Here is a 27596-nt window from a genome sequence, read left to right as displayed (position 1 = left end):
CCTACAGGGAGTCCCAGCCCTGCTCCCTGGTAGCTGCCGCCTGTAAATCCACAGGGAGGGTGTAATCGACCACTCGTAAATGTAAATAACAGCCCATACTTGACGTAGAATAGTCAGGAAATTCCACCTCCTCTCTCTCTCTTCGTATTGAGATAAACGTAACCGCTTTCTCGACACAGGTGGAATTAGGTGCTGGTTGTCTTCCTGTACGACCAGAAAGTGGGGGATGATTGGATTAGGGAGGCTTTGTCTTGTGTACGAACCTTACTTCCACTGTGTAGTGTGGTCAACATCAGGAGAGACGAGGGAACAGCGGAGCCAATTTCTCTCCGAGTCATTCTCTGCTCGCCTAAATCGTGGAGGAAGAAAGACACTTGCTAAAAGGACAAGAGCAAGCCAGCCCGTGGTTGAATCTCGAAAGTCTGGGTTGATTTTTAGACGAGATACTCACTGCGTCCCTCAACCTTCTCCAGGAAACACCTTCAAAACGCCTTTCTCATTAGCAAGCATCTGTGGTCCAGGAAGATGTGATTGGTTTAGAGACACAGACAGACATGAGGTGCTCAAGTGTGTGATTCGGGGACTCAGACCAATTCATCTTGTGCTCAGTTTCCAAGACGTACATTCCTTTATTTTTTCATAATAAAGAGCCAGTGATGTTATCCTTTAGAACATTTTTATGTATGATAGGATGGATGTCATTCCGCTAAGGTCTTTTTGCTTTTGGATATATCTTCGTGTCTGTCTCCTTTCGAGCTTGTGAAATACCATGTTGCAGTTGGTTGATCTCTGCACTTTCACCTAAATTTGATTTGTCATATCCCTGAGGATGTGAATGAATCCTAAGACTTATAGTTTTTAACTCCTAATGGTGACTGCCAAGTTGATTCATTTACTTTTTGGTATTCTATCAATTTAAACAGATAAAATACTGCGAAGATATCGTATGTTATTCTATCATTCGAGAAAGTAAACAAGCAATAAATCCAGCATGCAAGAAACTGTAGCAGAGGTTAGAAATAGCACACCCTCAGAGGACGATTACATGTGTGGGAGAAAACATGTTTTTTAATATGGTAGACTAAATAACAATCCACTATCACGATATTCTATCCTACATGTTTCTCTTTTTTTTATCCTGTGTGTTTCTCTCTCTCTCAAACTATACTGCAAACAGAGGGACCAAGCCAATTGCATTAGTAAACTTCCCTCACTGCATTTTTGCATATAATAGGCACCAAAGGCACTAATATATTTACAACTCGTGTAAGGGTTAAATTGTAGTGTAGGGCTAAGCTAGAGCTTGAGAGATAACAGCTTCGTGCTGACACTGAAGGTTAAGAGATAACAGCCTTGCTTTACTCTTGTAAATTACACTTCATACTCTTGTAAATTAGGCTTCACCAATTAAGGGAACAAAAGTTCAAAGAAAAGTGGGCCAGAGGCAGGGTCAAGGAGATCAACTGGTTGCGACTTAATGGCAGAAAGTCTAAAATAATCACCCCATCCGGGAACTGTTTCCACCTCATCTGGGAACTATTTCTTTGTTCTGTTCCCAGGTGATGATAAGACGATGTGGTCGGCTATAAAAACTCTGTACCCCGGCTGTTCGAGGCCGCACTCTGATCAAAAGTGTCGGTCCCGATCGGTCGGCCTTGCCTCTCGTAGCAACAAACTTTGCTGTGACTGTCATTGGCGCCCTTAGCATTCTGTTTCAGGAGTCGTGTGGATGCAACACTGGTAAATAACATTGGAAATGTTTAGATGCACATAAAAAATAAGTAAGAACCCTCAATAGAAACTCAACCTTCCAGCCTACACAGAAACTAGTTATATTTAATGGTTTTTTTCAGAAATGTCTTGAGCTATAGGGCTCACTTGAACAGAACTGCTTTAACTGATTTATATTAAATATTGAAATTTTATGATAAACGATAAGAGCAGTAGAGAAACCGTTTCTCACATGAACACACAAAGGAACCCCTGGTACAGAAAGGGAAAATGCCATCATTTAAGAAGTCCTGATATTATTGTATACAAAAAGCAAACAATTTGAATAGGGACATCAAGCGCTTTGTAAGTTATCTTAACTCTTAAGTATGTTTGCAGTAGCCCAATGTAAAAAGGATTGGTAGGAGATGTGGGTATAAAGTGTATCTTAACTATTTGAAATTCAGTATTTTACACACGTTTCATCCTCCTTTTCAATCCGTTCTTAGTTTCTAAATAAATTGGAGTACTGAAATAAGGCACTGTATTTTCTCCTTCGTACATTTTACAAACCGTTACACTTTCAGGGATGTGGGGATTGTCGCTAGGATATTACGGGTGCTCTTGGTCCCGGCCTGGGTGGAGGCTGTCTGGTCTTCCAAAATTCATCTTTCTCACTGCAGCATCTGAAGTTCAAGTTGCCTCCATTTTGGAAGTTGCTTCCACCGAATTCATTAAAACCTCCATGGTCTTTCTTTCCTAGACTTTCACCTAAAAAGAGCTACTCTCTCCTTTCTATGACAAGTGTCTGGCTGGCTCACACACCTCTGCAATTTACTCTTACTTTTGTAACATGGGTGCCTTGACACCTAGCATGTACTGGAACGTGATATGTATTTGGAACAGCTTCAAGGACTTCATCACATCTTTTGCTACCGGCTCAGGCTCGTCCTGCTGCCTGGGGGAGTGTGGAGGTATTTCTAGAGCGTGTATTGTAAGTCCTGGAGGGGGGATCGGGGTACCGGCCGAAATGTCAGCACTGTTCTGGTCTCCAGGCTGTCGAACGCGTGAGATACAGAGCCCCACAGTCCCGCAGAGGACAGTTTAGATACAACACCTGCTGTAACTCGCTGACATTCCTGGAAACCACACGCGCTCCTTCGTGCCTTCACGTCGCCACCAGACGTGTGTCTGGCTCATGTCTAAAGATCCTGTGTGCTCTTTCTTTGCTCTGATATTCTTTGATGCTCACATCTAATGAAAGATGAAATAAAGGCTATGTGCGGGCCACGGCTGCTGCGCTCTCTCTCTCTCTCTCTCTCTCTCTCTCACAGAGGCAGCCCCGCACGTCCACTCAGTCTCCGTGTCTGAGAACTTTTCCTTCCATGCACGGACATGTGGGGGCACAAAGAAATAAGCCAGCAGCACACATACTCCAGCCACGTCAAGGCCGCGAACTTGCCATTCGCGGGGACAAGGCATATAAACAACCTCACGACCCTTTTCCAAGGTCTGCAAGTTCTAAGCTGATTTCACAGTAACACTAGATATTAATGGTGGGGTTGATGCTGATCTTAATGGATGTGGTTTTTGATCTTGCCTATTGAAACATGCAGGAGTTTCAGGACAAGGGGCAGAGAAGGAGTTCGTGCGGCTGCTGCTGAATTCAAGGATAGTTTCCATGCAATATAAATGCACTTTTTTAGTGTCATCTCAAGAAGGATATATTTTTTTTTTTACCTTTGTATTTACTGCTGTATCCCAGAGCCTTGAAAAGTGTCTGGAGCATAGTAAGCTCTCAATAAATATGGGCAGAAAAACAATAAATGTTGACCAGACTAAGAGTGTCCCAGGAGGATAGAAAAATGGAGGGTGTCTCCGAACATTTGAAGTCATTTTCATACTATATTTTCAGGTGACAGTATTCATTAAGACTTTCAAACTTGTGTATGTAAAGTTCATCTGTCCCATACATGCTCCCTGGGCCAAGTTCACAGGACTTCGTTCTCAATCATAATAACAATCTATACCTAATTTTGGTCTTCTTTTCTTACCTTGATTCTAGTAAGAGCACCTGGGGAGATAGGTTGCCCTCAGGTTCCATGGTGTAGTGGTTAGCACATCTGCCTTACACGCAGAAGACCCTGGGTTCGATTCCCAGTGGAACCACAAACTTACCTTGGCTTCCATTCAGGAGAGGTTTGGAAGGTTCCTCTTTTCCTTCCAGACACTTAGATAGCCAAGAACCCAGTGGGTTGTGCTCTCAGTTTCCCCTTCTGGACACTCGCCCAACTGGGCTGTGCAGTGTGGGGCCACGCTGGCTTGCACAGAAGATTTCCCTGGCTTTCGTGATGGTTGGGGGAAAACCATCAGCAGCAAATGTGGAATATTTTAAATGAGTGCACAGCCAGGGCCTGACTGGAAAGATTATTATTTTAATTCCATCCTAGTTACAATGTTAAGGATTTAAAATTGCAGAAACAACATCTACTTTAGCAGGTTTGAGCAGTGTATTAAAGGAAACCCAAGTGCTGGATGCCAGAAATGGGAAGGCTCCAGTTTTCATGCAATTAGACATGTGCAGTTTCCCACAGAAGCAGATTTGAAGGACAGCAGGTCAGATGTTGTTTTGTGGTTTTGTAAGGAAACATGAACTTTCACGCTCTAGAGGGCAGAGAGTTGCTACAGCACCCACGTGGGAAAATTTGGCACTATTAAATACAATGGAAAACACACTTATTTATTTTTTTTAAAGCACTATGTGATTTTTAAATGTCTCCTCATTTTGGTGGTAATCTAAAACCTGAGGATAATACCAATCGCCCAGATCTGAATTTCTCCACGTATTACAACACACGCACACAACATTAAAGCCATACCTTCTCCCCAACTAGAAGACAGACTTCAAGTTCCCTGTAAAGGAGAACTAAAAACACCCACGTCAAGCAGATCTGCCTTTCAAGAGCTCCCAAAGGCGACTCTCTGTGGAGAATGGAAGGAGCTCCAGAAAAGCCATCTAGAAGTAAGAAAATGGGAACTGAGATCCCAACATTCAGCTAAAATTCTCCTCCTCTCAAATAGAAATTTCAGCTTAAAACACTGTGAAGGAACCTGGGCACGCACGCCAGTCCTGAGACGGTAGCAGCAGCAGAAACTTCTGGGGGAGAAGAAAGTGAGGAGAAGCCCTCCGCAGAGAGTAGCTGGTAAAGGAAAAAAGAAGGAAGGGGGGGATTCAGAATCCCCCAAGACCAAGGGAAACATAAAAATCGGAAGACACAGAACTCTTTCCCAGTGGACCCCCAGCCCTCTCCCCAAAGACATCTATTAAAGATACTGTATTTTTATGTAGGGATAGAAGAGGATGGCCTTGAACTAGGAATCCTGTAAACGATCCCAAGTCTCTTCCCACAATATCTGAATGAGCTTTATTTATGCAAAGCTACTATAAGAAAACGCCAAGGCAAAATATTTTAGCTGATGAAAATTCCTCCAAAAGTGAAAAAGCAGAAGAAAACTGTAACACAGCTCTCAAAATTGAATCAGGCATCCTCAAATAAGCATTTTTTTGGATTTGAAAAAAATCACACGAAGTCAGAAATACAAAAAATTAAAACAAAAAGAAAAAGCGTCAATAAAATGTCATAATAATTAAATTTATAATCCAGGAAGTTTCTGTGACAGAAGAAGTCCAGGACCAGATTGGGGGAAAAACAAGTTATGTAAGGGTAAATAGATGGGGGTAACTGTTACAACAAAAATTCAAACCATCGTAGGTGTCACAAGAAACTTCTTAAATGAGAAAAGAAATATCAGGGGTGTCTGGGTGGCTCAGTCGGTTGAACTAACTCATTATTAGTTATGGAGAATGCCAATTAGTACCACAAGGAGATAATACTTTAAGTCTATTTAAATGTTTCAAATCGGCTGTCTAAAATTTAAAAGTCTGGCAATACCAAATGTTGGAGAAGTCTGGAACAAATGGAGCTCTCACAAAGTATTAATTGGAAAGTAAAATGGCCTTACCATTTTGGAGAATATTTGGTAGCTTCTTATAAAGTCAAACAGACATTGACCAAATGACCCAGCAATTCTACTCCTAGGTATTTACCCCAAAAGAAATGAAACCATTGCTGGGTAATTTTACGTGTCAACAAGGCTAGGCCACAGTATTCAGATATTTGGCCAAATACTAGTTTAGGTGTTGCTGCGAAGATGTTTCTTGGATGAGATTAACATTTAACCAGTAGGTTTTGAGTAAAGCGAATTACCCTTCATAACGTGAGTGGCCTCATCCAATCAGTTGAAGGCCTTGAAAAAAGAAAGACCTTTCTCTCCTGAGGAAGGGGGAATTCTGCCAGTACACTGTAAAAAATTTTTTTTAATTTATTTGTTTTGAGAGAGAGAGACAGAGAGTGTGTGCTTGCACGAGAGGGGGAGGGGCAGAGACAGAGGGAGAGAGAGAGAGAGAGAGAGAGAGAGAGAGAGAGAGTCCCAAGCAGGCCCTACGCTGCCAGTACAGAGCCCCATGTGGGTCTTGAACCCGTGAATTGTGAGATCCTGACCTGAGCCAAAAGCAAGAGTCAGGCACTTAACCACCTGAGCACCTTGCCTTTAGGCTGGAGCTTTAACCTCAGATCTTTCCTGCGTCTCCACTCTGCTGATCTACCCCGCAGATGTGGGCTTGCCTGACCCTCACAACTGCCTGCGCCAGTTCTTTAAGATCTCTCTCTCTCTCTCTCTCTCTCTCTCTCTCTCTCTCTCTCTCTCTCTTTTCTGGAGAACCCTGACTAATACAACATACGTCCACACAAAGACTTGTGACATTAATCTTCATATGAAAAAGTCTATTCACATGTGAATGGAAAACAGACGGTGATATGTCTGTACAGGGAGTACAATTCAGCAAGAAAATGGAACAAGCGACTGATACATGCAGCAACATGGACGAATCTCAAAGATATCGGGCTGAGCAAAGGAAGCCGGGAACATGAGACTACGTACTACATGGTTTATAAGAAATTCTGGACAAGGCAAAGCCATCATGATAGAAAGAACATCTATAGTCGCCCGGGGCTGGGATGGGGGTATAACGGAGTAGAAGGGGTATGTAAGTTTCCTATTGTGATTGTAACAAATTACCACAAATTCAGTGCTTGAAAACAACATACACTTACTTTCCTCCTGTCCTGGAGGTCAGTCCAATATGGGTCAGCGGTACTGCATGGCTTGGTAAGCTCTAGAGGGAATTTTGTTTCCTTGCTTTGTCCAACTTCTAGATGCTGCTGGCATTCCTTGGCTAACAGCACTGCACCTCTTCAACCTCTATTTCTATGTCACATCTCCTTCTGTGACCCTGACCCCTCTTAGAAGGGCCCTTGTGATGACATTGGACCCCATCTAGATAATTCAGGAAAATCACTTCATTTTAAGATCCTTAGTCACATGTGCAAAGTCCCTTTTGCAAAATAATATATTCATAGACCTCAGGGATTAGGAGGTGGACATCTTTGGGGGGACATTCTTCTAACTACCACAAAGCACAGAGGAGGTTTGGGGGATTGTAACGGTTAAATTGTAGCGTAGGGCTAACGTGTAGCTTGAGAGATAACAGCTTTGTTCTGACACTGATAATAAGCTTATCAAATTCTACACTTAAAATGGGTGCATTTTATTGTACGTAAATTATCCCATAATAAAGCTTGTTTTAAAATGGAAGGATCGGAATCTTACACACACCGTTTCGAATTCTGCTTTTTTCACATAGTCATACGTCTCCAGCATTTACCAGACACGGAATAGCGGCTAATTATTGCATTCTGAAGAGTGGAGCGATTTAAACAAATTTGTTAATAATGCACAATTTTCTTTAGGGGTCGGGCAGAAAGTGCTTTGCTTGAACATTTCCACCTGTTCTCAAGTTTCCCCAAGCTGCCTCCCTGTGTGCCTTGCCTCCAACAGTGATACAAAAGGTTAGAACGTTTCAGGTTCAACTTTGCTGAATATGCCAACTTTTTTGAAACTACGCTTTCATTTTGCCAAAGGCACAGTATTGAAAGTGTTGCTTGAAAGCTCTCAAAACGCTGATAAGATAAAGATACCACCTTATATAGCTAAGTGAAGAAGGCAAATTGAGCGCATGTGCTGACTCTTAGGGGAAGAAGAGAAAACAAGAGTTTATGTAAATATTTGCTTGTGCAAAGGGAAGTGGAAAGAATACCTAAGGGGTCTCCTATAGAAGTTGGAAATCACTACTGGGTGCATGACAGGGGCGGGAGGAGACTTTTCACTGTACCTTTTAATATTTTCTAACTTTGGAACACGTGAACATATTTTTACCCCCAAAGTAACGTTTTAACGGTGAGCCCGCTGTCCGAATGTTTACAACGAAGCTGCCTTTCTTTCCTCCTGTGTCGATATTAATAGGAGCCTGCTTCCCATATAGCTTCAGACATCTCGTTTCATCTCTCATTCAACTAGTGAAGCCCCAAGTGTGGACGTGCACAAAGTGCGGGTGGTCTTACAATTTCTTCCCAGTTGGAAATAATCCAAACAGGCCAGTTTCCGTTGGCAAGAATCAGTTTCCCAATGGAAAAAAAAAAATCGCACAAAGGTAATTTTTTTCTTTTTCCAGGTCCCTGCTGACCTTTGTGGACAGAAATCAAACAAGGACCTACTAAAGCAGGGAAGTCAGAGAACCGTGTTCAAATTCTCTAAATTCCGCATTGGTTGAGGGCTGGGGATGAGTCTTAGACTGACGGACTCCGGTGTTTAAATGTAACAAAAAGCCGCCCCCTTGTGGCCAGTACGGGGTTCGAACCCGCGACCTTGGCGTTATTAGCACCACGCTCTAACCAGCTGAGCTAACCGGCCACCGAGGAAGGACCTCTCGGTCTGCGGGACGTGTTACATAAGCCAAAACCAATTCAGTTTTTTTTTTTCCAACACAAACCAAGGAATTCTCTCTCATCCTGGCCCCGCCTCGCCTAAATGTACCCGCTCCTTTGTTCAATGTCTTTTAAAAACACTTTCTATTCTAGCTTTCGTTTGTTACTTCTTAAAATCATAATAACAAGACATGAAGGTCCCACAGCTCCACGCAAGTGTTTGACTTCAGCAGTCGGGTCCACCAGGGTCGGGTAGGGGAACTGCGCGCGCAGCGACGGTAAAACGGTATCTGCCTGGCCCGTACGGGGATCGAACCCGCGACCTTGGCGTTATTAGCACCACGCTCTAACCAACTGAGCTAACCGGCCACCCGACGGAAGGGCGGCCTCTATTGTGAAGATGTAAACAAAAATCCTGGACACCGGTTCTTCAAGTTGGAGGAGAGGGAGGAAGGGGGAGGGGAGAGAGGAGAGGGAGGGGAGGAGGGGAGGAGGAAAGGGAGGAGAGGACAAAACAAAAAAATGCCAAAGACGGACAGTTTTTTAAAAAAAGTCCCGCCTTCTTCCCATTTCGCTCTCCCCCACCGCGGAGATGGGAAAAGCAGAGAAGGTTAACTCGTGGCTTGAATGGACGAACCCTCCTGTCGCGAGTCTTTCTCAGATCCTGGTTCTGACCCGAGAGGATTCAGACCAAAGCCGCCCGGGGGGCTTCCTTTCTCCCACCCACGTGTCGCAGCCTTGTCTTCCTGAAATTGATTTCCAGTTCTTCAATCTGGACGCAGATCCTTGGTCGGACGTACGTAGTGTGCGTGTTTCCCTTCAGTCTTTTCCTTCCCTTTCCATTTCTTAGTGATGTTTTATAATGAGTTTTTTTATGAGAAGTTTTAAATTTTGATAATGCCAATGTATCCTTTTGATAATGTCAGTTTGCTCCTTTTAATGTATTTTATGCTATGCTTTCCTCCCTAAGAAATATTTGCCTACTACAAGGTCATAAGTGATTTTTCTATTTTATAGCTTTAGCCTTACCTCCACTTGTATTAATTTTTGAGTATGGTATGAGATAGGGGTGAGGTTAATCTTTTCCCCCACGCTCTGCAGCTCAGAGAATGCTTGGGAAGAGAAAGTAGTCCGGCACCAAACCCAGACCCATTCGGATACCAAGTTGCAAAGAAGCTTGCAAAAGAGATTGAGAGAAGGTCTGTAGTTTATCCAGTTGTTCCAGGATTATTTGTTTTAAAGACTTCCTCAACTGATTGGCCTAGGCATCATTGTAGAAAATTAATTGATCGCGCGCGCGCGCGCGCGTGTGTGTGTGTGTGTGTGTGTGTGTGTGTGTGTCTGCTTCTGGACTCCGTCCTGCCCCGTTGATCTGTTTATCTACATGCAATGCCCAAACCACATCGTCTTCATTATTGCAGCTTAGTAGGAAATCTTTTGATCAGGTGGTACTAGTCCTTCACCTTTGGTCTTCTCTAGACTCAGCGTGAGAGATTTGTGTGAAGCTGAGAGTCTCTTCTGGTGAGGGCGCCATAGAACAGGCATTTTCACGTGCCCCCGGAGCTCGCGCCCTGGGATAAGGTCATGCTGCACCCGCGCCAGCCCACAAACCCCCAGAGAAGGTGAGAAGCCCCACTGGGTCCCGCTTCCTGGGGGAGTGTGTGTGGCACAAACCAGGGACCCTCAGAATGCAGTGTTTCTACATTCCTCGGAACTGTTTATCCTCATTCGAATTCAAGTGTTTTCTAGGATATAGCGCATAACCGGTAAATCAAAGTCACAGGTGGGTGGACCACAAATTTACCAGCCCTCCTGGTCCTGAGAAGTGCTTTGCGATCTTTGATCTGGTAGACCGCTGAGCTTCTGGAGAACCAAGTTCGGGTGAAAACGGCACAGGTTGTGAAACGCAGAACTCACAGGGGTGTGTTTACCAGGAGAGCACCGTCCCCTGGCTCAGGGACAGCGCATTCTAGTACAGAGGGGGCCGAATTAGAAAGAAAATAAAACAAGGTAATTTCAGGTGGTGCTTGTGGCTGGGAAGCACGTAAAACAGGTAATGTGACAGGGAGTGACTGGGACACAGAGGCAGTCAGGAAAGGCCTCCTGGAGGTGACATTGGAGTGGAGCCTGAATGTTAAGAAGGAGTCAGTCATTTTAAGGTCATTGAAGGGAACCACCTCCTGGCAGAGGGAACAGCAAATGCGAGGACTTGAAGTAGGAATCAGCTTTAGATCTGAAGCAAACGAGGAGGCCAAGTGGTTGGCCTGCAGTGTGGGGAGTAGTGGGAGTTGAGTGCAAAGAGTCAAAAGCCAAAGGCCGAAGGGCCTCGTAGCCCCGGGGGAAGAATTCCAACCTTATTCTAGTTCTAATGGGAAGCGAGGAGGCTTTTAAGCAGAGGTGACCTGATTTACCTTTTGCAAGAATCATCGTGGTTTGCAGATAGAGAAGGGGTAGTAGGGGCCAAGTATGGGCCAAGGACACCAGGAAGGGAGAGTACCTCAGAATTCTCCATCCTTCCCTAATACAGACCCACACAGACAGTACTGCTGTTCGCCCGGCAGTCTCAGAGTCTCAGCCGAGTCAACTGAGGTGGCCCAGCCTGGTGCGCGGGCCGCCGCAGACCCGTGCCCAGAGGGAACGAGGATCTCGGCACAAGGGCAGCTCAGCCTGGTGCCGCACTCACCGCTGGGGGAGCTCTGAGAATGCTCGAGAAGGGAGCCGGGCACCAAAGCCAGGTCCATTCAGACGGCAGGCTGAGAAGACGTTTGCAGAAGAGAGTGCGAGCAGCTGCATCCGGCAAAGCATGGGAAGCGCTGACGTTAGACCTGGTTCTTTCATCCCCCACGGGCACCGAGCACCCTCCATGTGTCAGGCCTCGGAGCTCGTGTAAACATACACGCTAGGCCTCAGCTTGGGGCTGTCCCCACAGGGAGGACCCGGTGAACGGAGCTGGGGTTAGGGGGGTCAGCGGGGACAGTCAGGACTCAGGGTTCAGAGTCCAGACAGGCGAGCAGGGACTTCCTCACAGGACTGCGGGCTTGTGGCTTCTCTTACCAACCCCAAACCTCATCCCGACTTGTCTCCCCCTGCCCTCCCCAGCCCCCCAGCGGCACTTGCCTCCCTGACTCGCTACTTCCTGTTCCCAAGGCCGCGCTCCGAGTGAACCAAGGCTCAGCAGACACCCCTGAGGGTGGGCGCACCTCCCCCAGAGCCTGGGGCTCCCCTATCGTGAAGGCTGGACCAGGGCCCTAGACCCCCAGGGCGGGAAGCTGCAGGTGTGGAACTGTGGGAAACGGCGGTGAGGGAAGGGCTGGGAAGGAGATTAAGAGCCGGAGACAGAAGCACAAAGATTAAATGGCAGGGGAGAAACCGAAAAGGTCTCAGAGACAGAGAAGGCAGCGAGGAGAGACAGGGAGAATCTGACGAGAGGGAAACTGAGGCAGAGACGGAGGAGGAAAGGCAGACACCGGCCGCTGGGGAGCTAGCCGGGGCAGACAACCTAGAGAGGCGGCGAAGAGGGACACTGACTGAGAGACAGGACACCACAGACACAGACTGCAGCACAGAAATAAACGGGGGGACAGAATGACCCACAGACAGATGGAAATGAGGATATTCAGAGAAACAGGAGACCGGCTGGGAGACAGACAGAGACAGAGACCAGGAGAAAGCAAGAGCCTGAGGAAGAGGGGGCAGTGAGAAGCAGGGACAGGGCCTGAGCGGGGAGGGAGGGGCTCGCTCAGCAGGGCACCCAGCCCAGGAGCCGAGCAGAATTTGAGCTGCAGCACATTTGACATCTGACTTAAAATACCGATATTCCTTGGGGCGCCCGGCCGGCAACGTCAAGTTAAGTGCCCTGACTCTTGATTTCGGCTCAAGTCATGACCTCCTGGTGGTGAGGTTGGCCCCGGGGTCCAGCTCCGAGCTGACGAGCTGATGTGAAGCCTGCTTGGGCTTCTCTCTCCCGCTCTCTGCCCCTCCCCCGCCCCAGAGAGAAGCCGGCTGAGTGAGAACCCGGAAGCGAGGTCTCCCCAGACACCTGATTTTCCGGTGCCCTGATGTCACGCTTCCCAGTGTCCAGAACCTCGTGAGATAAATATCAATATCTGTCGTTTATAAGCCACCCAATCCACAGGGTTCTGTTATCGCAGCCCGAACAGACCGAGATGGAAGCTGACTCCCTGTCCCTTTGGGACCCGAAGAACCTACCAAGGTTGCTGTGCTTTTGAGAGTAGGACAAAAAATAAGTCAGTGGGAGATCGTTCCCGAATTATGTTACACAAAGAGGTTTACGTTAAGATACTTTACACAATAAAAGAGATAGCCACGAAACAATGAATAAAATGCTCCCTACAAAAGAAAAGAAGATACCAAGATGCACGACAAGATTACTCCTCCACTTATCCTGCCATCCACTCTCGGGAGTGAGAGGTCTGCAGCAACGAGTCTGTGTGCGGATCAGAAGCTGAAGCCCGATTCCTGGCAATCCCCTCTTTCCAAACAAGCTCCGTTCTCCCGTCCAGAGGACACGTCCGGGAAGGAGGTGGCCGCGCAGGGAGTGGCGAGGGTCCGGGCCCTCAGTCCCCACCCCTGGCCTGGCTCCGCTGTGCCGGCCCGAGCCAGGTCTGCAGCTGCTGGGAGATGCTCTGGGGAGGGGACAATTCTGGAAGTCAGACTCCGGCAGTGGAGGGCAGGGGCAGGCAAATTAACGCGCAAACGAATGCGACTAACCCAGCGCGGCCGCCCTCTTACCTGGCGCCCCCGGCGGAGGCTGGGGGAGTCTGACGGCCTCTCGGGGGCCATGTCCATGCAGTGGGAGGCTCCGGGGATGAGAAGGGCCGACGCCGACGGTCCCGAGGCTTGTGTTACGCTTAGCGCGTGCCAGGGGTCTGTGTCCCCTGGAAAGAAAGGAAGGATGGCATGCCACGCCGGGGTTAGGTGCCCACCCGGGGCTCAGGTGCCGAGGGACGCTCACCATTAACGAACAGCACCTGGGTGGCCCCCGGGGTCTGGCCGCCGTAGTAGGAGTTGGTCTGGGTCACGGCCTGGGCTACGGAGGAGGTGGAGAGCCCGAACACCTGCTGGCAGAGCTCTAGCTGGGAGGGCAGTGCCGGGACCCGGGAGAAGGGGCAGCTGGGGTCCTCACAGGTGACATCTGTGGGGGGAGACATCTGTAAGCGTGGGGCATACAGCCTTTAATCGTCACCATAGAGTCTCCCCTGGTGATGACCCAAGCAGCCCCATACCCTCCCTCCGGTGAGCTCACAATCCTGTCAGAGAGACCCCACCCACAGTGACAGCCCAGACTGGTCATGGCTGGGAGGGAAAAAGACCTGGGGTGGGAGGAATCCCAGTTGGCATGAGAGGCTATCCCATGCCAGGGATAAAACCTTCAGGAGTGAGGAAGACAGAAAAGAAAAAGCAGCCTGAACAGGGGAGAGAGCAGGCGCACAGGTCCAGAGAGACAAGGGAGCGTAGGAACTTAAAGCACAAATTGGACCACGTCTCCCTTGCTTAAAATCCTTACCTCCCCAGTGCCCCCAGGCTAAATCTAACTCCCTTAGCCTCACATTCAGTCATTCCTTTCTTCACCAGGCATGGAGCACCTATTGTATGCTCACATACATGGTGACCGGTATTGGGAACGCAAGACAAGACGGTCCCAGGCTCTGTTGTCACAGGGCTCGCAGTGCACAGGGGGAGATGGGCAACCGGGTCTGTGGGATGAGATTGCAAAGTGCTAATGAGAAAAAACACAGAGCAGTTGAGGGGGGTGGTAGGGGAGGCCAGGAGGCGGACCTCTCTCCAGCAATCAGGTAAGGCTTCCTGAGGAGGGGGCATCTTGTATTGAGACTTGAAGATGAGTAAACTGTGTGACGAGAGGAAGATGAGTAATCCAAGCAAAGTGAACAGTATGTGCAAAGTTCCTGAGGTGTTAGGAAAACTGGTGTATTTGAGGGTTGAAATGTGTAGTCTTGTAGAAGTAACAATAATTACTACTTAGGGAGAACTCACTGTATACCAGTGTTATTCTTTTTTTTTTTTTTTAAATTTTTTTTTCAACGTTTATTTATTTTTGGGACAGAGAGAGACAGAGCATGAATGGGGGAGGCGCAGAGAGAGAGGGAGACACAGAATCGGAAGCAGGCTCCAGGCTCTGAGCCATCAGCCCAGAGCCCGATGCGGGGCTCGAACTCACAGACCGCGAGATCGTGACCTGGCTGAAGTCGGAGGCTTAACCGACTGCGCCACCCAGGCGCCCCTACCAGTGTTATTCTTAGCATGTTACAGATATTACCTCCTTTAATCCTGGAAACAACCTTATGAGAGGCACTACTGTTATTCCCATTATACACACGTGGAAACTAAGGCACAGAGAGAGAGCTTAGGTTATTTGCCCAAGATCACATAGCTATGAAATAGAGCTGGAATTTGAACGCTTTGCTTTAAACCATATCTTCATTGCCTGCAGGAGATGGGAAAGGATTTGAACTTAACTCTGGAGTAGAGGACCCAGATTAGCAAACGAAATTACAGGATGTCCAGTTCAATTTGAATTTCAGGTAACAAATACTTTTTTTAGTATGTCTCATGCAATATTTGGGACACACACTAAAAAAAAAAAAGTTTTCTCAAATTCACATGTAACTGGGCGTCCTGTATTGTATGTGGCAACCCTGCCCAAGGGTCACTGAGAAGCCATGGGAGGAAGGACAAGGTCATATTTAGAAAAAGCTTCTCTCGGTGAGGAAAGTGGATTGTAGGGGTGAAATGAAGGCCTGGAGACCAGAGAGGAGGTGGGGTCAGGGATCCAGGCAGGAGCGGATGGGGGCCTCTACCAGGGTGGCAGAGCTGGGAATAGAAAGGGGGTTGGGGTGAACCGGAGGGCTGTCCAGGATGAAGAGTGGGCAGGACTCAGTGGCTGACAGGCTATGGGACAAAGGGAAGGAGGCATGTAAAATGTGCTAGGGTTTCTAGGCCAGTGACTAGGGAGAGAGTGGGGCCACTCCTGGGACAGGGACACATATCACTCATGTGAGGACTGTGTGCGTGAGGGATTCTGGCACACTCTAGTACAGCTATGTACCTTCCAGCCCCACACCTATGGGTAAAACCAGGCCCAGCAGTGTGGCCAGGGTCCTATGGAAATGGAAACAAGTCCAGACCACGTGTGAGACAGCCTGTCCGGGCACAGTGCAGAATGTACGTTTCAGGGGTGAGGGGTGGGCGGGTCACTCACAGAAGCCGAACTCAGTACAAGTCTGGTACAACCACTGGCGGCCGCCCACACCGGACACTTGGGACTCTGTGACCTTCAGCTGTGCCACTGTCTCTGCTCGGGAAAAGCTTAGACACCTCTGGCCCAGGCTGTGCATGACGACCTAGGGGACAATACACACACACACACACATTACTCCTGTCCCTGAGAGTCAGGGCCCAGGGCCTGAAAGCATACACAGGTCCCTACAAGTCAAAGGTCAGAGGTCAGAAGAGCTACAGAGTTCTCCTGGGAGTCGGGGGTCAGGGCGAGTGGGTGCCTGGGTCCCTGTGGGTTAGAGGTGAAGGCACTAGGTGACTGTGAGACCCTGGGCGTGTGACCATCTCTTGGAACAGCCGTTTCTAGCCGTGGATCCCGAGGCTGGAATCTCGGTCTCTAGGGACGCTATGTCCCCAGGGCTTCTTTCTTCCGTCAACGCTACCGGAGCACCTGCTGTGCGCTAGACTCCGCTGCAGGTCCGGGAGTGGACCGAACAGGAAGCGCAAAATAGGGACCGGTCGTAGTCGCTAACACCTGCAGAGCGCGCGCTTCCCCTGACCGGCTTCTCCGCACCTCCCCCGGCCCTGAGGCGTCACCCCCCTTCACAGACCGGGAGACCAAGGTCAGAAGGGGTCACGCCCACCGCAGGACACGCGGCGGAGCAGGCGCCCCGCCGGCGGACTCTCCCAGGCCGCTCACCTGCACTGCCCGCCGGAGCCCGCGGTAGGGCGCGGAGCGGCTGCGGTTGCCCCCGCCTTGCAGGAGGAGCCCGCACAGCCGCCGCACGCTCAGCGGCGCTCCCGCCTGCGCGTCGTACTGCGCGGCGCCCCCCACCAGGGCCTGCAGCGCCCCCAGCAGCTCCGCCCGGTCCTCCGCGCGACCCAGGGGCGCGCAGGCGCCCAGCTCCGCCCGCAGCGCCGCGCGAGCCGCCCCGCCCGCGAGCAGCCGCCGCTCCACGTCCGCGAAGGCTGCGGCCGCCGCCGCCCGGCACTGCGGGGAGCGAGGGGCCGCATTGGCGAGGACTCGGGGTCCCGGGCCTCGCCTTCACCGGCCCAGGACCCCGAGTCCTTCCCCCCAGCGCCCCACTTCCTCAGAGGTCCCGCCCGAGGCCCCGCCCCCTGACCGTGCTCCTCCCGACCACCTCCCCGGGCCCCGCCCCTGGAGGAGCCTCGCCCCTCTGATAGGGTTGTCCCCTTAGGCCCCGCCCCGCGCCCAGCCTCGCTCTCCTGATAGGGTCGTCACCCCGGGCCCCGCCCCACGCTGAGCCTCGCCCCATTTATGAGGCGGCCCCGCCCCGCGCTGAGTCTCGCCCTTCTGATAGGGTCGTCACCCCTTGGTCCCGCCCCCCGCAGAGCCTCGCCCTCCTGTTAGGGTCGACCCCGCCGGGCCCCGCCCCATCCCACGTCCCCAAATCCGCCCACCTTCCCGGTCTCGGTCCTCTCTCAGACCCGGCCACCTTGCCAGCTCCCCCGGTTTTCTCTGCCCCCCCTTCCAAGTTCTCCCGTCCCCATACCCCCGCGGACTGGCCCCACGTGCTACCTCCGGGGAGCCGCCGACGGCCGCGCTCGTCAGACTTCGGGACACCACCTGTGGAGGGAGCGCGGGAGGAGGTTTCAGGGGACTCCCTGCACCAAGGACCCCCCCCCCCACCCCGCACCCGCCGCCCGCCGCCCTCACCTCGTTGTACTCGGAAAAATCCAGCACGGCCCGCACCGGAGCAGAGGAGGCGACGGAGGCGAAGATGAGGTGGGGGAACTGAGGGAGGACAGCCGTCGTCAGCCTGGGGGGCCCAGGTCCTAGAACCCCATCCCCGCCGCCCCCGTGTCACCGCCTGCACTGCGGTCGGGGGCGAGTCCCTCCCCTCTACACGTGGACCCTGGAGACGACAGCTTGCGGAAAGCCCTTCGGCGGGGGGCAGGAGTGTGTGGGGGGCGCCTGGGGGGCGGGGGTGCCCTTGCCGCCTGAGACCGGGACCCACCCCAGCCCGCCCGGAGAGTCCCGGGGACCTTGAGCCGGGCCCAGGCGGCCAGGGAGCCGGCGTAGGAGCCTCCAAAGCAGATCCAGGGGCTGGAGGAGGAGACGTTGAAGAGGCGGCCGAGTGCGAGGCGGGCGGAGGCCACGTCAGCCAGCCTAGGGGCAGCGGGGAGGTCGGTGGGCCCTCCTCGCCGGGAATCCCCGAGGATGCACCCCCCGCCTCTGCACGGGTGGGGGTCCAGAGACCCGAATGGGGCGGGGGGGGGGTCTGGCCAGAAGCCAGGGCTCTTGTCACCGGTGTGTGTGAGCCTGATCTCAGCAAGTGCGCACCTGGGCCAGAGGACCCCCCCCCCCCCGCCGCCAAGCCTCCACCCTCCTCACTGCGGGCTATAGGGGGGAGGAAGGGTCTCCCAGGCAGCGCGGGCAGAAACCTGGGGGATACGGGGAGGGCTGGGGGCGCTGGAGGAAGAGGAGACACCGTCAGAAAGGGACATGTTGCCATGTGGCTACATCCTCTTTTCTAGGTGTTTCCGTGTCTTCCCGGACTTTCCGAAGTAGGCTGCAGTTAGTGCCTTCCTAGGGCACTTAGAACCCCGTACAGCTTGTGAAAACGTGGGGAGACAGAGAAGCGGGGAGGCACAGAGACAGAGGTGGAGATAGAGATGACAGAGGCGAGAGTGAGACCGAGAAAGGCCGAGACTGACACAGCCGGAGACCAGGAGAGGTAAGTCCTGGGGCCGACGGCAAAGCAGGTGGGACGCACTGGGGTCTGGGAAGAGCGTCTAGGGAAGGAGGTGAGGGAGACAGCCATACAAATACGGGGGGGGGGCGCTCCCCGCAGAGAGAAAAAGGCTCAAGGCAGCAATGTGCCTGTAAGCCTTCAGAGCAGCAAGGACGCGGGCGTCGCTGGAGCCCAGTGAGTGTGCGGAAGTGGGGGCCAGAGAAGTAACGGGGACCCAGAGCCAGTAGGACCTCGTGGCCCCTGTGAAGATTTTGACTTGACTGTGAGGCAGATGGGAGACCCTGGGAGATGTGAGCTGGGAGAGGGTGGTCTGGTCTATGCTCTACCAGTCACTGTAGCTTCGTGTGTACAATACGCTGACGGGCTCAAGGGCAGAAACCGAAGACCAGTGGGGAGGCTGTGTCATCCAGATGCTGCTGGTCTGGACCGGGAAGCTGCAGTGACGCAGGAAGAGATGAAAATGTGGCCGGAGAGAAAGAGAGGGAGGGACAGGGACCCAGAGACAGAGAGAGAATAAGACACTGAAAGAGCGAAGGAAACGTGGACCAGAGACCGGGAGGTCGACCTTGGGCAGTGGCGGAGAGCCACCCAGAGGCAGAGGTGCCCGGATACAGACGGCCTCGGCGCCATGACCCCGAACACTCCCCCACCCTCACTCACGCGTGGCGGCTGGACAGGAAGCGGAGCTGGGCCACGTCCAGGCCCCCGGCAGGTATACTCAGGCCATAAAATCTGTGCTCCAGGCCTATCACGAGGGCCCCCCAGGCTGGGGCCAGGGCTGCGGGGTGCCCTGTGAAGAGTGTCCGGTTGGGGTGATGAGGGAGCGCGGGGCCACCTGAGGGCAGAGTGCAGCCTCCGGGCACCCCCACCCTCAAGGTGGGATCTGTGTCTTAGTCCCTGGACACTCCAGGCTACCCCAGAACAGGAAAGGAGAAAAAAACCAAACGGCTGAACTGATAAGAGTCTCCACCAGTTTAGGAGCAAAAGGCAACCCCATCAATAGCCTGAAGTCCGGGAAGTCCCTGCTGTCTTATGTTAATGCTTTGCCAGAGGGAGAAACAACCTTAGCTTGACCACAGCTGGGCCTCCGGTAAGTCTTGAGCTTGTGAAAGTCTCTTTGGAAACTTCCCTTTTGACTTCACCTCCCCCAAGTCCATGGCGTACAACCAGCCCTTCTACACGACCCCGGTACAGTTCTCCCCGCCCACGGGTCCTGTCCCCGCACTTCAATAAAGTCACCTTTTTGCACCAAAGACGTCTTCAACAATTCTGTCCTGGCCGTGGGTTCCGGACCCCGCGAACCTCACCATCACCCCAAAACTTCTTCAGGGGGTTACAGCCCTCCCGCCTCACCGCACGACAACATGGGGCGCCCTTCCCGGCCCCCGCCAGCTTCCCAGCCTTGCTTCTTACCTCTCGTCACTGAGCCAGGCCTGAGGCTGCCCTCGCCCCCCAGATGCAGGAACACGGGTCCATGCCGGCTGGCCCAGTGTTGGTCATTCACCCAGTACCGCTGAGAGGTGGGGTGGAGAAGAAGATGAGGATTGAGAGTTCTGACCTGTTCTGTATTCCCAGTTCGCCATGGTCTCTCTCCCTTATGGGTCTTCCTTTATATACTTAGTAGTGTGTGAACTCGGCTTGTGTAGTTATGTTCCTTTCTCTCCTGTTAGTCTCTTCAGCTAGAATGCAAGGTCTGTAGGAGCAGATAGTTCATCGACGTTTTTACCCTTGTGTCCCCAGGGTCCAGGACACTGGCCAGCGGCGGGGGCCCTGGCTGTATATGGAAACGCTAAGCCGAGGATAAGTGACGGGTGCAGACCGATTCGGAAGCAGGGCCTGGGGGAGCTGACCTGCACACACTGTGCACACAGGAGGTGTGAAAAATGGGGCAAGGGTTCATCCATCAGATCCCTTCCAGTTCCTCTCGGGAGGTAGGTCTGCTTCCAAAGCTGGTCCCCGTTTCTGCTACGTATTGAGCCCTACATGTTGGTGGTGGATTTGCTGTTCGGTCGAAGGACAGGGAGAAGGGGGTCAAAGACGGCGCCTGAGGGACAAGGGAAGTGGAGGCTGAAGAAGGAAAGGGGGGCCCGGGGATCAAGGGCACACTAAGGACCAGAGGGGCTGACCGGAGGCCACAGGGGCACGGGCAGCGGGCACAGGATGAGCCCGTGGGGCCCAGAGACACAGAGACTGAGGGCAGATAGAGCTGGGGAAGAAAGCGTCAGCCGCCCCCCCGCCCCCCGGCCTCACCTGCAGGAAAGATCGCTGGTCGGATGTGTTGAAGGGGTCCAGTGGCTGCTCCAGCCAGCCTTGTTTTGGGGGGACCGATGCATTTGGGCCGAAACCCAGGCCCGGGCCGGAGCCCTCCTGAAACCGCTCAATGTGCTCAGCCAGGCGCCTGAGGAGGGGGGCTGTGGGACACAGACGGGGAGGGAGTCAGCCGGGCCCCCGCAGGAGCCCCTGCCTGACCCGCGGCCTCTTCCTACCCGGAGCCGAGGACCCCCAGAGGGAGAGCAGGAGCAGAGGGCCCAGCCGTGGGGGGCCAGGCCTGCCGGCCATGCTGTCCGCTCCTCCGCGCTCTGTTCCCCCGCCCACTCAGGACCTTTATCGTGTTCTGGGGCTGGACTTTGAGGTTGTGGCCTTTCAGTGGGAGCTCGGGTTTCTTTCCAGATGCCTCTCCGGGGACAGGCGTCTGTGAGAACCAGTACAGCGGGGCAGGGACGCCATCTGTACACGGGGCCTGCGGGTGTGGTGCCTGAGTATCCAGTTTCCCTCTCTGTCCCGTGACTTTCCCTCCAGCCGTCCCTCAGCCTCCCCCTCTCTATGCCTTAGTCTGCGTTCTGGCCTCTGGTCTCTGGGTCTCCACGCAGGGACCTCGCCCTGCCCCCTCCCTCAGCCCCTTGGTCGCCCCGCTGCCCCACCTTGCCCTCTCTTTGTTCCTCCGTCCCTCACCCGCTGTCGTCTTCTCTACTTGAGTGACTCTCTGTCCAGGTCTCACCCTGTCTGCTTCCTGGTCTCCCCGTCTGTCTTATCACCTTATCACTGCCCCCCAGTCTCACCTCTCTTAAAAAAGCCTCCTTTGGAGAAGAAGAAGGATTTCCTTTACTTTTAAGGAGACACAAGCACGTCAACGCCCTTTTTACCCTTTTAAGTAAAAAGGAGGTCTGGCCAGGTGGCTGGTTGGCTCCGGCGGGCAGAGTGTGGCGCCGACAGCCCGACGTCGTGGGTTTGATCCCCAAACGGTCCAGGAAAGGCACCCGTTCTTGGGCTGGAAACAGCCTCTCCAACATAAAATTGAGACTAAAGTTGACTTTACTTCCAAATCCTCAGCAGAGACACCTACCTTCTTTGTCCCCCTTTCCAAGGGGGGTGGTGGGGGGAAAAAAACCAGCACCTTGAGAAAAAGTGGCTTAAAGCCTTGAGACGGAAATTTCAGTGAAGAGAACCAGGGCGCAAAGCCAGGGGTTGGCGCTGGAGAGACGTGTGACCATCCGAGTGCCCATGCCCTTGTCCCTTTCTGCGTGGCCCTTCTGTGCTTCATGTACCTGATTGTGCCCGCCTCTCTGCGCTGCCTCTCAACACTGTTGAAGTTGACATTTCTTGTTAAAAAATCAAGTTAGACACAGTGCGTACTTTCCTTTTTAAAAAGCTGCCAGTTTGCTTCCACCAGAATTTCCTTCCATGGAAACAGGTTTTGTTTTGCTTTGTTTTGTTCTCTGGATCTCTAAGACCAACAACAGTTTTGAACATACAGCAGGCATTCGGTAGATATTCGTGGAGTGAATGGATGAAACTTTTCCATCAGAGTGTGTCGGTACTTTGCCGAATCTGGTTAACACACGGTACAAAGGAACCGAGGCCTACCCGAGTCACTGCTTATGACAAAACCGTATGGTTGTGAAGGCCACACCGCCGCATCCGACACGCAAGAATATCAGCAATGGAAAATGAATCAAAAATGTAATCGCAGCAAAAAATGAAATTGAGGTGTTTGAGATTCGATGAAGGGGCTTTCTCAAAGGATGGTGAAACCACCACCCACTTCTTGAAACACAGAGCCAAAACTCATTTGGGGAGGGAGCTGGGTTGGTAAGGCACCGGCCCCTGAGAGAGCTGAGGGGTGGATGATGTTTTGGGGGAAGGGGCTCAGGGAAGCGAGGACGAGGATCTGTGGATCTGTGGACACGATCTGTGGAAGCGTGACTGTTTGGGAGAGACTGGTTGGTGGCGCTCAGGGGCCTGTTTGTTGGAGCGAACCCGTGTCTGACTGGCTGACCTTCCAAAGGCAGGGGTTGACAGTGATTCATTGCCTTGAAAACAGTTATCGCTGATAGATTGAGTTGGTGGCTGCTGGCCTGGCTACAGAATAATCAGTCTGTGTTTTTTGGAAGTTTGTTTATTTATTTTGGGAGAATGAGTGTGTGTGCCTGCGTGAGTAGGGGAGGGGCGGAGAGGGAGGGAGAGAAAGAGAACCCCAACCAGGCTGGGCACTGTTAGCGCACAGCCTGATAGGGGGCTCGAACTCACAAACAGTGAAATCATGACCCGAGCGGCAATCGAGAGTCACGTGCTTAACTGAGCACCGCCCCCCCCCCCCCCCCCCCGCCCCACCAGGGGCCCCGGATCAGTCTTTTCCTAAGTTTGTGATAAGTTTATGTTCTCAACATTTACTTCGACCTAATAGCAAAATTTCTTCTTCCTTCCTTCCTCCCTCCCTTCCCTCCTTCCTGTCCCATCTGTTTGTTTATTTTAATATCCAAGTAATGTATAATAAAAACGATTTTTTCTCAGAGCCTCTCAACCCATCTTGGACACAGTGACGAGATGACTAGCAGAGGTGGAGTTAAGGACACCGTGAGGCATGGGGGGGCTTAGGAATGCTGTAAGTGGCAGGGATGGTCATGATCGTGGCGTGGGTGGTGATGGAGTTAGAGTGAGAAGCTAGAATACGTGGAGCACATAACCAGGTTAAAAAAAAAAAGGCGATTTTTATTTTGACCTTTTTGCATCAAATTAACTAGAAATAATTCATTACTGTGGTGGGTTTATTGCATTAATAACCCCAACTCTTCTCCCCTCCCTTTATTCATGGTGTTCTTCGTGTGCCCTTGTCGTGCCTTCCCCCTTTCTTTTGGCCGAGCCCTGTGGCCGATGTTGGCCAACGCAGTGTTAGCAAACTTGACAAAGAAGCTCTTGAATATGCCCTTTACTCTTTCTGCTTGCTTGTTTTGGTTCCTGTTTTTTTTTTTTTTCTTTTAAGTAGTCTTTATTTTTTAGAGCAGTTTTAGGTTCACAGCAAAATTGAGTGGGAAGTTCTCACATGCCCCCTACCCCACCACACACACAACCGCCTGCACTGTCAATGTCCCAAATCAGAATGGCACATTTACTACAACTGCTGAACCTACAGTGACACATTATTATCATCCCAGGTCCATAGTTTGCATTTGGACTCCCTCTTGTTGGGCGTTCTGTAGCTTTTGGCAGATATGTGATGTATGTCTACCATTATAGTATCATACCGAATAGCTTCACTGCCCTAAAAATCCTCTGTGCTCTGCCTGTTCCTCCCTCCATCCCTCCTAATCCTGACAACCTCCGATCTTTTTACTGTCTCTATAGTTTTGCCTTTTGCAAATATCGCAGAGTTGAATCATATAGTGTGTGGCCTTTCCAGACTGGCTTCTTTCATTTAGCAATATGCGTTTAAGGTTCCTATATATCTTTTCATTGCTCAATAGCTCATCTCTTTTCAGTGCTGTATAATATTCCATCGTGTGGCTATACCATGGTTTACTTATCTACTCACCTCCTGGAGAACATCTTGTTTCCAAAGGTTGGCAATTATGCATAAAGCTGCTACCCACATCTGTGTGCAGGTTTTTGTGTAGGCGTACATTTTCAACTGATTTGGGTAAATACCAAGGAATGTGGTTGCTGGATTGTTTGGTTGGTAAGAGGATGTTTAATTTTGCCAGAAACTGCCAAACTGTCTTCCAAAGTGGTTGCATTCCCACCAGCAACGTTGTGAGAGTTCCTGTTGCCCCACACCCTCCCCAGCATTTGGTGCCGTCCGTGTTTTGGATTTTGGCCATCCCAACAGGTGCGTGGTGGTGTCGCATTGTTGTTTTTATTTGCATTTCCATGACGACATGTAATGTTGACCATCTTTCATATGCTTATTTTTTTCTCCTATGTTATCTTCTAGGAGTTTTATAGTTTTGTGTTTTACACTCAAGTCTATGATTCTTTCTTTTTCTTTTTTGCATGTGGACATGTAATTGTTCCGGCACTATTTGTTGAAAAGGCTGTCTTTTATCCATTGTATTGTTTTTGCTCCTTTGTCAAGGATCAACAGATTAAATTTGTGTGGGTCTGTTTCTGTATGCTTTATTCTGTTTATTCTTACCCATTTATCTGTTCTTTTGCCAATAACACGATGTCTTGATTATTGTGATTTTATCATACTTCTTGAAGTCAGGTATGTGTCAGTCCTCCAACTTTATCCTTCTCTTTCAATATTGTGTTGACAATTCTGGGTCTTTCGCTTCTCCGTATAAACTTTAGAATCAACTTGTTAATATCCCAAAACAATTTGCTGGGGGTTTGATTGGGGTTGTGTTGAATCTATAGATCAAGCTGGGAAAAACTAACATCTTGTCAGTGTTAAGTCTTTCTATCCATGAACATGGAATATCTATTTAGGTCTTTGATTTATTTCATCAAAGTTTTATAGTTTTTTTTTTTTCCTTAAGAGAGAGAGAGAGAGAGAGAGAGAGAGAGAGAGAATATGAACAAGTCAGGGGGTAGAGGGAGAAGGAGAGACAGAATCTTAAGCAGGTTCCCTGCCCAGCACAGAGCCTGACACAGAGCCTGATGCAGAGCTTAATCCCACAACCCTGGGATCATGACCTGAACTGAAATCAAGACTTGGACGTGTAACCAACTGACCCACCCAGGCGCTTTTGTACTTTTCTTCACGTATAGACTTTGTACACATTTTGTTAGAATTGTACCTAAGTATTTTATTTTGGGGGTGTAAATGTAAATTACATTGTATTTTTAATTTCAAATTCCAAATTTTCATTGCTAGTATGTAGGAAAACGATTGACTTTCGTATATTAACCTTGTATCCTACAACCTTGCTATAATTGCTTTTTAGTTCCAGGAGGGATTTGTTTAGTATTTTTTCCTGGTTGTTTTTGCCTTGAGAACTTGCCTGGGTTTAGCATGCTGGAGACTATGAGATGTGTGGAGATTGTCTGATTGTTTATTGTTCACCAGATATGTGAGTCAACCCAGCTGGGACCTTAAACAGTCTAGTCAGTCCTGACCTATATTAGTTAACCACAGGCTAGTGAGATAAATAGATTCTAATTATTTTAGGCTACTGAATTTGGATAGTTTGTTAAGCAGTAGATTTGTGGCAGTAGATAAGTGTTGTGTACATTAAAATAGCATTCATTTTACTCCAGCAGAACTAGCCTCCTTGGTATTCCTTAAATACACAAGGTAAATTCCATATCAGGCTCCCTGTGGGCACTCTATCCTCTGTCCGGAATCAATTTACCTAGACAGCCCCAAGGATCATTCATTTTCTTCCTTCAGATTTTCTGCCCAAATGTCCATTTAGAATTTGAAAATAAAAATTCACCCCTAATGTCCTTCTCTCAATTTTTTTCCTTAGCATTTATTGTCACATTGTATTGCATTTTATATGTAACTTTGCTTTTAAAAAATTTCTGTAATCCTGCTGCTAGAAAGGGAAGAGATTTCTATTTTGTTCATAGGTGTTATCCCGGTAACGAATAGTGTATGACACAGTATATGCGTTCAATACATATCGATTGAATAAATGAGGGATTAAGTTCTTTGTTTAAAGAAAAGAGGACATAGGCTTGAAGAGAGGGGGTGGAGAAAACCTCACCTTAACTCCTTCCATCGCCTTTCCCTCCTTTTAATATCTAGGGGCTAGATGAAGTGGAAATTACCTAAAGAGGATTTTAGGGTACGATCACGTGTACTCTAGCTGGAAGGGTCTCTTAATTTAGCAAGATCTATTGAGGGTCTAGATTAATCATCTTGATGTCATTCAAGGGCAGTAGTTCATTGACCTCTATGCTGGCAAATAGGGATTAATGTGACTCAGTAAATCAATGTAATTTTCTCTTTGAATCTATTATGTCTGTGGCATTAGTTTTGCTCTTTCCAGTTCTGATTCCTCCCCCCTAAAAAATCCATCTAAATACGTGACCTATCTAAATACGTGAATCATTTTGGGGCAGAGATTTTTATGGAGGATCAGGTTATAGGTCTCCTCACAGGTCACGTGCCAGCCCACGGATTGGCTGCCTTTGAGAGCTCTGACCTGGAAGTTGAGCGTCAGCATTACATGTGACAAAACATGGCCGTCCTCCAAGACCATGTAGCACTTTTGTGATTGCGGGCTGATGGTGGAGCGGTACCTATCCAAGGAGACTGAAGACGTGGCCAGCTAGTGGATTGCTAGTAAATTACTCAGAGGTGGACATCTCATGGTTCCTTCAACTATTTTAAATGTTAGCATAGTTCCAGAACCAGTCTTCATATATCTTTGTCCTGAAAAGGGAAAATAACAGAGAAGAGAAAGATGGAATCAAAATCTACTTGTGACCTGTTGCTATTATCGAACTCTGGAAAATTCTTCAGTCTCCTCAGGGAAAGGAATTTTTTTGTACTGTCAAAATTTTTTTGTACTCCTGTGTTTATATATATACACACACACACACACAATGGAGTATCGCTCAGCCATCAGAAAGAATGAAATCTTGCCATTTGCGATGATGGGGATGGAACTAGAGTGTATTATGCTAAGTGAAATAAGTCAGGGAAAGATGAGTATCATATGATTTCACTCATACGCGGAATTTGAGAAACATAACAGATGAACACAGGGGAAGGGAAGGACAAATAAGAAAAACAGAGAGGGAAACAAACCATAAGAGACTTTTAAATACAGAGAACAACCTGAGGGCTGCTGGAGGGGAG

The 27596-nt window shown here is 50.1% G+C and overlaps 1 protein-coding gene and 3 non-coding genes across 4 annotated transcripts; 1 reads left to right on the top strand and 3 right to left on the bottom strand.

Annotated features, from left to right (window-relative positions):
* The first annotated feature begins 3806 nt into the window (after positions 1-3806).
* On the top strand, positions 3807-3879 carry TRNAV-UAC (transfer RNA valine (anticodon UAC)). The gene has a single exon. It is a non-coding gene; the product is annotated as a tRNA-Val (tRNA).
* A 4627-nt stretch (positions 3880-8506) lies between these two features.
* TRNAI-AAU (transfer RNA isoleucine (anticodon AAU)) lies at positions 8507-8580 on the bottom strand. The gene has a single exon. It is a non-coding gene; the product is annotated as a tRNA-Ile (tRNA).
* A 309-nt stretch (positions 8581-8889) lies between these two features.
* TRNAI-AAU (transfer RNA isoleucine (anticodon AAU)) lies at positions 8890-8963 on the bottom strand. Its single transcript has one exon. It is a non-coding gene; the product is annotated as a tRNA-Ile (tRNA).
* Positions 8964-12864: 3901 nt separating this feature from the next.
* PRSS16 (serine protease 16) lies at positions 12865-21127 on the bottom strand. The gene is made up of 12 exons (XM_047103073.1): positions 21055-21127; positions 20819-20979; positions 19982-20081; positions 19229-19358; positions 17859-17982; positions 17530-17607; positions 17392-17439; positions 16552-16842; positions 15835-15976; positions 13570-13749; positions 13347-13492; positions 12865-13240 (listed from the first exon to the last, which is right to left on the bottom strand). The coding sequence occupies exons 1-12, from the start codon at positions 21125-21127 to the stop codon at positions 13172-13174; spliced, it is 1542 nt and encodes a 513-aa protein (XP_046959029.1). The 3' UTR covers positions 12865-13171.
* Positions 21128-27596: the final 6469 nt, after the last annotated feature.

This window comes from Lynx rufus, unplaced genomic scaffold (genome assembly GCF_022079265.1).
Source record: "Lynx rufus isolate CCGP_SWC_20201006 ecotype Redwood Valley unplaced genomic scaffold, mLynRuf1.p SCAF_6, whole genome shotgun sequence".
NCBI classification, from domain to species: domain Eukaryota; kingdom Metazoa; phylum Chordata; class Mammalia; order Carnivora; family Felidae; genus Lynx; species Lynx rufus.
The sequence above is the reverse complement of the archived record's forward strand: the minus strand, read 5'-3'. Positions and strand labels throughout refer to the sequence as shown.